We start from the raw sequence: 12,930 nt of genomic DNA on the forward strand, positions 1-12,930 counted from the left end.
TAATTATTATTGGTGAACAAGCCTTCGCACGCATTGGGGGGGGTGGGGGCAGATTCACCGATCTCACCAAGTGCTCAGCAGGAATCTCAATGTCCTGCTGAATGGGGCACCAGCCAAAAATCTGGATTCCTGCCTGATGTGAGGGCTATCAGGTTTCACTCACACCCCACCAGCCCCAATTGGGTTTCTGCCCATAGTGTCATACAATTAGTGGGCTTGGTGGCTTTTTCACTGGTCCCACAGCATTCATCCATCTCTCTGGTAAGAACCGCACCAGGCTTTGGTGCTGGTAATGACTAACGTGGGGCTGGCATGCTGGACCCTGAAGAGGTTCAAGGAATTGGGTCCAGTGACCATTTCCCTCTCTGCTGTTGCCAGACTGCAGAGGGAGAGTCCCCCAAAGATCCTGACGGTTTTGTGGGGTCAGGCTGGGGCAAGAGTTGACCTCGCCACTCTCCCCTGGGATAGGGATCTTGTGGCTGGATTGCCCTTTCTAACCCTGACAAACTTGAATATCATCCCTGGCATGGTGATTTCAGGGAGTTCTATGATTAACATTTTCATTCCTGCCTGTCAGCTGTGAAAGTTTGGCTGGGTTGCTTTAATCTCCATGGCGCCTGGACAGCTGACAGGTTTTTATATCACAGCAGCGCTCTATTCTGCATCAGAGATTTCACATTCCCTGTCTCTCAGGAGCTGCAGGTGTGAGCAAACCTCATGCCTGTGTGATGTATTGTGTGTGTGTGTGTGTGTTTGCGTGTGTATGGGGTTGGGGGTGGGATATCCGTCTTTGCTGAGGGATTGGTGGTCAGCAAGAGGGAGGCACCATTTCTATTTCTTTTGTGGGGGCGGAGCTTGTTGGTGAACGTGGAGATAACAGCGGGGCTGGCTGGCATGAACCGCAGGATGCATGACTTTGCAGCCATCAAGTGGGTGAATCCCACCTGACAGATGCACGTAGCTGAAAACAAGTGAATCGCGGCCTCTGTGTTTGCTGCAGCAAAGTGTTCTCCAGCTCATGTAAATCAGTCATTGCCGCACCAGGAAGGAGTGGCCTCAAATCCTATGCATCATCAGTGGGGCCATTTTGAGAGATGCTATATCAATGCTTTATATCCGCATGGCTGGGGTCTCCCACACACTGGCGCTGTCTTCTGCTCAATGGCAATCTGCAGACCAGTTTCACAAGAGCACATGATGAGTAAGAGAAATCTGCTGTGCAACACACACTGGGCGGAATTTTACTGGCACGTCTGCCCAAATTTTGCATAATCCCACCCAAGGCCAACAGAGAATGCCCTTCTCCGAGCCGAGCCCGCCCCCAGAATCGGGGCCGGCGTGCCAGTAAAATTCCAGCCTCTGAGTCAAGTGACTGGTGAACCCAGCACACTTACGAATACCCTCCATTTCGAAGCTACTCATGAGGCCGGTCATGTGTCTTTGCTATACATCCAATCAGCAGGAACTACCTTCTTCAGCCACCACGTCTGCCCTTTCCGCAACCAGGAAAAATGATGCTCACAATATTTTCTCTTCTAAATCACTCTGAAATGTGTGGCTTTCCCTGCTATGGTGTTAATAGTGGTTAATGGTGGTATGCTTGGTGCTGTGGTGAGGTTTGCTATTGAGAAGGTCTGACTTGTTGTTCTTTGGGTTGCGGCTTTTCTGTAACAACAAGTCATTGCAAGTGGTTAGAAATGCTGCTGTTGCCATACAGACAGTTCTTGACTTATTTCATGTGCACGACACTTATAGATTTGCAATTGCATTTTCAGGGCTAAGGTGATTATAACAATACAAGCCTGGAGCACAGGTTTGCAAGTCAGCCTTGCAGCTTACAATTTCTCATCCTGTGTTAGCAGCTTCAAAGGGGTGGATGGTCAGGCCTGCTGAGTTCTTTGACCCCCCCCCCTCTACACACTGTCTTCTGTTGAAAACAACATTTTTTCTGTGAAGAGAAGATAAGGCTACAGAATGAATGAATGAATATACTGAGCAGTTTCTGTTAAGCAACTGCAATGTTTTATGGCCTATTTACTTGAATATAAAGTGCCTTGCCTACAAAATATGTAAGAGAATGTCTGAGAGCAACTGAGTGCATTTTAATTGACAGCTATTTGTGTCAATAATTATAATCAGCTACCAAGCTTTCTGTGGTTCATCACTGTAGGTTTTACTTCACTGATCCTGCTGTGTTAGTTCTCAACTATGTTCATTATTTCCCTTTGTGTTGCGCTTCCAGCAGGTTACTGGATCAATTTGCTTTAAGTATACCACAGTATTAAAGAAAGCTCGTCTGACACTGGTAATTTACTTTGACTGACATCAGTTGTTAACAACATGAATAGCTGCCTCCTTAAATGACAAGTTACTTTTATTCAAACTCCTTCTTGTTTCTTACCTTGGTATTTTATGTGGAAAACCTTCTCCCAGATATGCTTCTCTGCTTCATGATCTTATGGACTTTCCATACCTGCCTCATACCCTGGGCTTTGATGACTTACTTCTTCATGTTAGAAAAAGCCATGTTTCTTATTGTGACACTGCCAAGTCCTGGGATTTTGTAAGAACAGGTTCACATGGGAGTTCAGGTAAACAGCATGATGACTGTATATTAATTGTCACAAGGTCTGTTTCAAATATGCAGAGCACTTCAAAATAATAAAACTAAATTAAAAAAACAGCTCTTTGTTGAGCACTATATTTACATTGATTATCTTCCCTATATAATTAACTGGATAGCTAAACTATTTACTGGTGCATTCAAACCTTAATCAAACGAGTCTCTCCTTGTTCAGAAAGTTAAGGTCCTGACAGGGCCAGTTCGCAGCCAGTTCAAATTCATATTGCAATTCCAGGATGCATGCCAAACAAAGTTCAAAGTCTGGTCGTCAAACATATTTTCTTTCAGTTGCCCACCAGCCACCCTCAATGTCTGTTTACCTCTGCAAGCACTCAGACTGCTAGCTATTTCAAGCTCCCACCTTTTACACCTGCCCCTGCTCCCCTGTGTTACACTGTAACGCCCCTGTAATATCCCTCCATAATTCTGCCCAATGTTGTGTTACAATAACTTTTGCAGTTCCTCTCCACTTTTCACAGGTCTTGCAGAATTTAGTTTGCTCGACAACAATTTTTGTTGATGCTTCTTGAAGTTGCCATTAATCAGGCATGTGTTTTAATACACCCCAGCCACTTGAATATCCAAAATGTTTGCAAAGTAATGTTAGGTATTCCAGTGATTGTCCAAAAGAAGCAACAGGTTTAAATCTCATTTCAGGTACTGGTTATGAAATAACAGTAACTAGACTATGTTTGTTTACATGTTGACAGCGTTTCAATGTTGGATTCAACTAACAGGCCAACTAAATTGCAGAAAACACCAGTTTGCTTCAACTAATTGACCAGTTAGAGAGCAGAAACAGGTTTAACTCTTAGCTCCAGTGAAAAGACTGATCAGACTACAAGACAGTAGGAAACGGAAGAAAATAAGTTGCATTTATATAGCACCTTTCACAACCTCAGGACACCCCAGAGTGCTTTCGAGTTATTTGTGTACTTCTGTAGAAAAACTATTGTATAACAATGGTTACAGAAGGTGATGGCGAATTTACATGCAGCAAGCTTCCACAAACAGAAATGTGATAATGAACAGATAATCAGTTATACTGATATTGCATGAGGGCCAGTTGAACTCCCTGACCTGTTGAATCCCTTGTCCTTCTTCACATTGTGCTATGGGATGACTTACATCTACCCGGGAGATCAGATGGGAACTCGGTTTTAATATCTCATCTGAAAGATTACACCTTTGAGAGAGCAGCAGCCTGCGAATGTTACACTGTAATGCCAGGTAAGGTTATATGCTCAATTCTCTTGAGTAATTTGTGAACACACAGGTTTATGACTTAGAGGTGAAGGTGCTCCCGCTGAGTCAAGGCTGTTGGATTCAATAGCTCTGAAATATCTCAGATCGATGATGGCAAAGAAAGAACAGGTCATTTGCTGGAGGGAAGGGAACATTAGACCATGCACTTAAGTTTGGTGCAGAACCTGGAATGAACAGGTTTCTGTTTAGTGCAGGAATCAAGTCATTTAACAAAATGGAGAGAATTCAGCAGATATTCTGGCAATTCCACTCATATGCCTTTCATTGTGTCCCTAAGACATGAAAGTGATCAAAAACTGTTTAAATCAAACCTTACTTTTTGTTTTGTTAAAAAATGGACTTTGCTGAATTAAAAGATGGCTACAACACATCACATGATTCACAGCTTGGCTACAGATTCAGGTCTTTTCCAAGTGCAGGTACGAGGTAAAATTCAATCCTCATCTTTGTAGAATCTCACACTTCCCATTTAATGACACAATACAATCAACAACACCAGGGATCACTAGGTGATCTATCTCCTCAAACTGATGAGGGAGCCAGCAATTCTCTGTCCCTGCCTGCAACTGGGATTCTCTGGTCCTGCTTCAGTGAATGGAGTTTTGCCTGAACACTAAAATCTCTGTTCTCGCTTTCAGCGATGATGGGGTGAATGGAGAGAATCTAGCCAAAATCTCCAACAGGAATACACTACCAAAGGCAATGAGGCTCCAAACGGCACACTGGCACAGTGGTTAGCACTGCTGTCTCACAGCAACAGCAACCCTGGTTCAATTCCAGCCTCGGGTAACTGTCTGTGTGGAGTTTGCACCTTCTCCCCTGTCAGCATAGGTTTTCTCCGCATGCCCTGGTTTCCTACCACGCTCCAAAGACGTGTGGGTTAGGTTGATTGGCCATGCTCAATTGTCCCTTAGTGTCAGGAAGATTAGCAGGGGTTGTGGGGGTAGGGCCTGGGTGGGATTGTTGTTGGTGCAGGTTCAATGGGTCAAATGGCCTCTTTCTGCACTATAGGGATTATAAGACTATGACTATATAACTTTGTAGGCAAAAGAGCTTGATTAGCAGTCATTAAAATTTACCATGCTATTAGAACTTACATTGTTAATTACTGGACTTAAAATTCTGCGAGCATGCTTTAATGGATAACTATTGCACAAATGCAGCAACTTCATCAAACACACAGGGAGATTAAACTCAAAACACCATTTTCACTGAATTATTGGGGCGGTGTAAATCAACTGATAACTTGTAACAATTTTCAATTCGCAGGATATCTCTTATTGGCTACAAAAGGCTGGCCATCTTGTGCATTAATATCAGTGCATTTTGCTGACACGCTATGAATTTTTCAGCAATAGAGTTGCCATTTGAGTACATGATGCTATGATGAGAGTTGGATAGTGGAGGGAGCTGAGAGAGGACTTACCCTGGCAGAGCGGATTATTCGTCTGTTTCCTGCATTGAGTGATGCTTCTGATATGGTTGCTAGTCAGATGTGAGGAATGGTGCACTTCCTGGGTTTTCCCCTTGGGTAGGGGATATATCTCTGTGCCAAGACTCCAGGAATCAAGGTCTTAAGGCATGTTGTTTGATTTGGGGGTGCAGACCTCTTGAGATTGCCTGCATTTGCCTCTGGCTTCCAGACATCCTGCACAGTCTCATGAAGACTGGTGGGCTGAGTAGTGTGATATAAGCGCTGGACTCATATTTCTACGTGGTTCCCAGACTTTCAAACCCAGTAGCTGACAGCGGCTGGACAAATCAGCTCCCAACCCACCAAGTGATTTGAAGAGATGCTCGCTCGTGCATAATTATAGGACTGCAAGTGTAAAATTGGGTGCAACTCCATGCCATTTTGACCGGCAAGAATGTGCCACCAGAACCGCCCACCACCGCAATCAGAAAAAAGTAATGGAGAATTCCACCCTTACCATTTTATTGACTAGGCAAACAAATGGAGCGAACAAAAGACTCCCCCTAATAATGTGTAGAATTCAGAGGCCACAGTTGTCACTGTGTCACAGCTGATTCCACAGTTCCATAGGTGTTTGTTTTCTGTTACTGAAGGAGCCAAAAGCAATTAGTCAAACTGAACAATTGTAAGCAACATCGGTGCCAAGAATAGGCTGCAACGCGAAACTCTATACGTTAGCATAACCTGTGCTGAGCACTCCCTATTGAAATTATCATTCAATAATTTATGTGCTCTTCTGACATGAACTGTTAGCATTTTTGTCCATGTGAAAGAAAGGGGAACAAACAGGAATGACGGCAGTTACAGAGCCATTCTTTAATACAACCCTGCCATTCTTCATATGGAGCCGAGGGAAATTCCCAGGGTACAAAATTACTCAGGCTAATTCGGCAAACTAAACATTAACAGGAAGGAACCTTTAATCTACCTTGACACAAAACAAGAGTCTTCAGTTTTTTTAATGGTTGCTGTGTTGCTGCTTCGTAGAAAGTGTAACATTTGCAGCAAAATGGAAATTTTTGAAAGTATTCAAACAGATAGAGATCTCTACACTCCCTACCAGATCTATCCAAAGGCTCTACCCAAGTACAGCTGGCATTGCAGCATCTGCACATGTTCTTGTCTTTATCTGCTTTCCTCTGACCCATGCCAGTGATGAATAAAAATCCTGTACCAGTGGTGGAAAATAGCAGGTCAAATCAACATTTCTGTTTTCATTTTAATTCTTTTGGCTGCCTGCTAATCTAATTAGCTCTCATTTACATAAACATGCACTCCATCAGAAGCAGACACATACAAGTGGACAACGGTATGTGCTATTGAATTTACCACTTTAAATGGTGAAACTTGCTTACTGAAAACACTGGTGATTAAATTGCATAGACCCTGAAAACAGGTGCAAGGATCATGATGTGCTATTAACCTGCGCCCACTGATTACAGTGCAGGCAGCAAGCATACTGCCTGCTCATTTGAATGATCTCTGCGCCAAGTCAGGATTTGCTTAATGGGAGGTGTGTTGTGGTTGCAGCTGGTGCTGGGAGTCATGGATGAAAAGAATCAAATCTGACAAAGAGTGAAGGGTGACACAACAGGGGAGAGAACCAGCTCCCAGGGTTTCAGATGCAGTACTGGAGGGTCTTGATGAAGGAGGTGAAAAGGAGGAGAGGCGTCCGATATTTATTGGGAATGAAGAGGTCCTCCGAACACACACTCAGAAGGTTATGGGAATAGACACTGCGGCAATTGATGCCAGGAGTCAAAGCCCGAAAACCTGAATGTAGTGCTGCAGGATGTTCAATGACCTCTAGGTCAAGGTTAATAAATGTATATCCAAATGTCATATCCTACCAACTGCACCACTAGCCTCGGACGATGATAATTCAACACACCCCTATCATTTACTATTTTTAAATTCGTTCATGGGACATGGGTGTCGCTGACTGGCCAGTATTCATCGCCAGTCCCTAGTTGCCCTTGGAGGGGAGTTGTGAGTCAACTGACTCCAGAGTCATTGTAGGCCATGTGAGTTAAGAAAAGCAGATTTCTTTCCCCAAAGGACATTAGTGAGCCAGATGGGTTTTTCCAACAATTGACAATGGTTTCATGGTCATCAGTAGATTCTTAAATCCAGAATTTTAAAAAATTCAAATTTCACCAGCTGCAGTGGCAGGATTCAAACCCGAGTCCCCAGAACATTACCTGAGTTTCTGGACTAATAGTCCAGCAGTAATATCATTAGGCCATCACTTCCCCTTAACAATGAGCTTGATAATTCTGGGCTCATAATTAACATCTACATGCTTCACCTCACCTTCACCACACACTTAGCACTGATGCAAGCCCCAACACCCACTTTTCCAACTATAACATCACAACAACCAAACAAATTGCACAATACTCAGACACATTTTCCGGTAGCATGACAGGGGACAGGAGGATCTAACCAGAGAATGACAGATGTGCCTGCATCTCCAAACCCCATGATGGAGATGGTGCTGGGCATTAATGGAACAGCCACTTCTGAGGCCACTGTCAGTGATGCAGCTGAAACCATTGAAAATGACTGGATCCTCATACCTAATCTGCGTTCTCACACCCCACTTACCATGAATTCACAATCCTGTCTGATCTACCAGCTGGAGACCGTATGAGAAAGCTCGTCCCCAATCGTTCCCCTCCCCTTACTCCTGCACCATAACAATGTCTTTGTGCATTTTTCTTTTCAGATACTAAAGAAGTCCAATCTGGCCAGGCAGTGGCCAAAAACCAAGAGGAAAGTTATAATGAAGACACAACACTGCATTTCATACTTGCAGTTACCAGCTCAGATACTGACACAATGCTTATCTTGGAGGATAGCAGAGGTGCATGTGGTGAGACAATAGGTACAAGTGGGCTGAAGAAAGGCAGGAGACAAGGATAGTACATATGCCAGCTCACTGGAGAGTGAAGTCTCACATTAGCCCTGCAACACAGGACTCAGGTGAGCTCTTCAGGCACACAGCCCACCAAAGAACACTGACGGTTATACACAACTAAATCCTTGGTGCTTTGGGAAGCTTGTCAGAAATCCTGAGACCAGTGTTAAAATGAATGGAGGGTTCCAGACCCAACTTGTTGCAGGAATTTGTGCAGAGCTTGGGGCCTAATCTTTCCAAAATGGAAGTGATAGCAATTCCATTCACAAATTTGTGGATCCAACCATGTTACAACATCTCACTGTTGCACAAGCAGAAGCCACCCAGCATGTTAGTGCTATGGTGGAAGCTCAGACTGCTATCATCATGGATGTGGCATACAGCGTGCAAAGAGTTTGCAGGGTGTCACAACAGTACAATAGACTGTCTTCCAACAAAATATTAAGATTCCTACAGTGCCAATCCAAGGGAAATGGCAGTGGCTCCACGGAGCAGGAACCAGTTGCCCTCTCTCAAGAATACAGCATTAGTCCACCCAAGCCTTCCTTCTCTTTCTTGTCCACCAGCTAGCCCACACTGTTCAGTCTGAAACTGGACATTCTAGGTCTACAGCTGTTTCAGGTTGTCCTCAAAGACTATCTGTAGGCCCCTTCACTGAAGTTCAGCAGCGTTCTATATCCGTAGAGTAGCACTGCATTGGAGGACAAGGACAAAGATACATAGGAGACAGATAGCAAATTAATCCAAAAATGTAATTAATTGATGTTTGTTGCAACATGGAACAATTTCACGTAAAAATTTGGTTCAGAGTATTTATTTTGAGATTGTTTGTATTTTGACTTATGGCCAAGTAGAACTGCGTGGTCATTTACAGAGGGAAAGTAAGGTGTGGAAATGTTGGGGAATTAGAGTTGAGGTATTTCACTCAGGTAAGTTCTTCAAGGGCAGAAGGGGGATTACTGAGGTTCCCACCTCCATTGCACTCTCTCTTTTTTACCCTTCTTCTTTCTGCTCGTCAGATGCTCACCACATAGCTGGTGGCAAGGGCAATGCCCTTATGATGGCATGCAGCAGAGTAACACAAATCTTAACATTTCCTGAGAACTGCAGAGTTCCTTCAGAATTGTCCAAAATGCTATTCCAGCATGTGTGCGCACAGTCTGCTCCATCACACTGCATATAGCAGAATTGCTCTCATTGGGCAGAATATTCCCAGTTGCACAGGGTGAGCATAAAGATATTTCAGGACAGCAATCCAAAATGTTGCCCCCCCCACCCTGCCCAGAACAATCTTGCCAGAGGCCATTCTTTGAAGTCAGTGGCTACGTTTCCAGTAGTATTGTGTAGCCAGTTTGAACAATTAAGGACTCAGGTGAGCTCTTCAGTCATACAGCCTACCAAAGAACACAGATGTTATACACAACAAAATCCTTGGTGCTTTGGGAAGCTTGTCAGAAATCCTAAGACCAATGTTAAAGTGCATGGAGGATTCCAGACCCAACTTGGTGCAGGAATTTGTGCAAAGCTTAGAGCCTAATCGTTCCAAAATGGAAGTAATGGCAACTCCATTCACAAATTTGTCGATCCAACCATGTTGTAAAGTCTCATCATTGCACAAGCAGAAGCCACCCAGCAGATTGTGGATGCCGCCCTGAACAGGAAGCCTCCCTGATGCTAAGACTCAGCAAGTGTCTGGAGGTGGCTTGCCAGCGATGGCCTAGGTGCCTGCGAGGCCTCTTTAAAGTAGTGCAGGTGCAAGTATCCGTAGGCCACAACAGTGGCTGCCAGTCAGCCTAGGGAGGGGTTTCCCCTCCATCCATTAGCCTGGCAACTGCAAACACATTTCAATTTTAAAAAGTAAACATGGCTTCAAAGGGAGCCCCAAGATGGAGGCTCCTGAGTGGTCAGCATCCTGCAGTTGTAGTGCCTGCTTCTGCCAATGAGGCTCTTGTCGTTCAAAGGCTGCAGGCTCTCAGATTGGTGCTGAAGCCTCAGCTCAGGATCTACTGACCCTAGAGGAAGATGCTGTCAGTTAGCAAGCCACCTTCCAGCAGATTGCGCTGGTGAACCTGTTGCTGGCAAGTGTGGGGTTGGGATTCAGAAATGTTAACAATTATTGTTACATGATATAAGGTTCACCCATTGTATGCGTCCTTCTCTCTGAGCTGCAAACTGGAGACATCAGCCATATGATCAGAAGATTGCTCTTGTCACTCAGCATTTGCCCTTTTTGTTGTCATAATTCAGTTCGGATGGCACAGTGAACAGCCTCAGAATGAAGGCATCAAAAGTGCTGGCAGGATACTGGGCAATGAGCAGTACCATAAATTGTTTATGGTCATACAGAGTGGTATTCAGGGGTTGAAATCCCTTTCAATTCTAGTTCATTCCAGAGTCAAGATGCAGCACTTGCAAGGTAATGTGGAAGCAGCCAATGGGAGTCTGCAATCCTAGCAAAGCTCTACCTACATGTAGCTAGCTGCCATCAAGTACAGAACCTTAGTGGTTTCCCTTATGCAATAGTGCAAAGAAAATGGGGGGGGGGGGTGGTTTCTTGCAAATATCTCCAGTTCTAACTTGGAATTAGCCTGATACATAGTCACCTTCACAGCCATTTACAATGCCATCCTTCCCCTTCTCTGAAGATGCATTTCTAGCTGCAGCAAGTAGCAGATTTTAGTAAGCATGTCCTTCCTGAGGCACAGATATTGTGCACATGATGGATGTGGCCCCTTCCTCCTTTTCTTCCTCCTCTTTCTAGCATCTGTTCTTTCTCAAGGACATGCATTTATAACATAACTAGTATGTCCCTCAGCTAGCAGCAAATGCTTTGTGCAGAAACCATGAAGTTAGCAAAAGGTCCTTCAGCACCTGTCAAATGACACACTGTAGACTTTTCCAACTTAAAACTATAGAAAGCACCATATACTTGTATAATCATATTAACAGCCAAAAGACATCAACCAGTTAGTAAATAGCAAGAAGTTGACAATCCTTTAGCATTGACTAGCGCTTTGAACTCCAAAATGACACTGTTGGCATATCAGTGTTGCATACAAACTCCCCATACATCCAGCAGATATTCAGTGCGCATGCAGTAACACCTCCACGGACAAGCTGCCTGACACAATTCACCCACAAATGGGCACAGATGTCATGCATGCTGTTCTGGAGCTCTGTAGGTGCACAGAGCATCCCAAAACTGGATGCTAATGAGCTTAATTTCTCATTCAATCCTTCTGGAAGAAATAAAGTGAAAACCCACAAATGCTGGAAATCCGAATAAGTTGAGGACATTATCAAGTTATTGGCAATTGAGAAATTAAAAATGTTGGTAAATAATTTCTGTGTATATTTTATCCCAAAATTGAAGCGCCATATCCAAAACATTAATGGTGTTTTTTTGTCTAAGGTCCCCTCTCTTTATTTTTGTGGTACAAATTAGATTATAGCTGCAGAAAGGCACCTTAAAAATGCCTGGGCAGCATGAAAAACAACAGTAGTTGTACAATTGGAGGCAAATATAAATATACAGGCTTAAGCACAAATGCCAATATTGGGCCGTCCTTCCCAATTATACATCTTTAACTACAAAAAGAAAATTGACATGCAAGGGAGGAATGTCTCATTCTGTCAGGATGTCAGTCAAGCTTCAAGAGGGAATCTAACCATCAGTGTTCCCTTCATAGAAATCACGCTATCACAAATGGTTATGATTAACTTGAGCATCTGTTTGATTTCTTCCCTTTTTTTTGATTTTCATTGTTCAAAACCAGTCCCAATGACAATTGTCAACGCAGTAGATTGGCAAATTTACTGATTCAGACTGTAAGGGGAGTGAATTATCATCAGCTGACATTATGATTAACAGAGAGTGCTTCACCTATGTGGACATGTTCATTTGTTCAGTAGGGCTAATCTGAGATGCGTCTCCACTGATGCTCCCTAACGAACATTTGAAAATGAAAATACCAAGGAAATAAAAAGGAATGTCTGAAAAGCCCACCCAAATTCTTCGTAAATTATGGAAAAACTCTTAATGCTCCTCTTTCACACCATGCACAATCAATAAAACTCAGCATTATTTTTTTCTTCTGTTGCTTTATTTTACATCCTCCTTTCACAAATACCTCTTTGGGATCCTCCTCGTCCATCGTCCTAGGTTTCATTTTGGTGTAGTCTACCGGAAAGTCCCAGCAATCATTCTCGTTCATTGTATAGCACTTGTTGACCATCATGTTCTGTCGCTGTGGGGACATTGGTTCTAATGGAGTCAGCAGGCCAGTGCTGCTGCTGCTGCCACAACTGCCATCCCTGTGCCTCTGTTTGTTCATGCTCAGATCTAGGGTTCCATTCTCATCCACCTCGATCTCGGGATTCTGCATAATAAAGATCATCCCTTTTAACTGACTTTGTACTGCATACTAGTTACACTGCAATCTCTCTCACTGTAGTCAGCTCTTAGATGAATGAATCTGCTCTGAGAGTAATGGTAACTTTATGCACTATTTTAAATCTTTTAAAAATTTGGAGTGTTGTGAATAATGGCAGATATTTTGCAGAGTTATGGGTAACAACTCGCTAGATAAGTATAAGTGATTTGAAACCCTGAAATACGATTAGGTGTAATGGCTATGCTAAATTCTC

At 43.5% G+C, this 12,930-nt stretch overlaps 1 protein-coding gene across 9 annotated transcripts in view; it reads right to left on the minus strand.

Moving 5' to 3' along the window:
• LOC145344848 (myelin transcription factor 1-like protein) overlaps positions 1 to 12,930 on the minus strand; it is a 445,009-nt gene that overhangs the window by 82,473 nt on the left and 349,606 nt on the right. For 7 of the 9 annotated variants that reach the window (XM_080192078.1, XM_080192084.1, XM_080192082.1 and 4 more), the window contains exon 13: positions 12,414 to 12,662. The exons of the other annotated variants lie outside the window; for them this stretch is intronic. In XM_080192078.1, the coding sequence (XP_080048204.1) occupies positions 12,414 to 12,662 (249 nt within the window). The remainder of the gene's footprint in view (positions 1 to 12,413; positions 12,663 to 12,930) is intronic. 9 annotated transcript variants of the gene reach the window in all.

This window comes from Carcharhinus amblyrhynchos, chromosome 7, assembly GCF_965287045.1.
Source record: "Carcharhinus amblyrhynchos chromosome 7, sCarAmb.v2.hapA, whole genome shotgun sequence".
Taxonomy (NCBI): domain Eukaryota; kingdom Metazoa; phylum Chordata; class Chondrichthyes; order Carcharhiniformes; family Carcharhinidae; genus Carcharhinus; species Carcharhinus amblyrhynchos.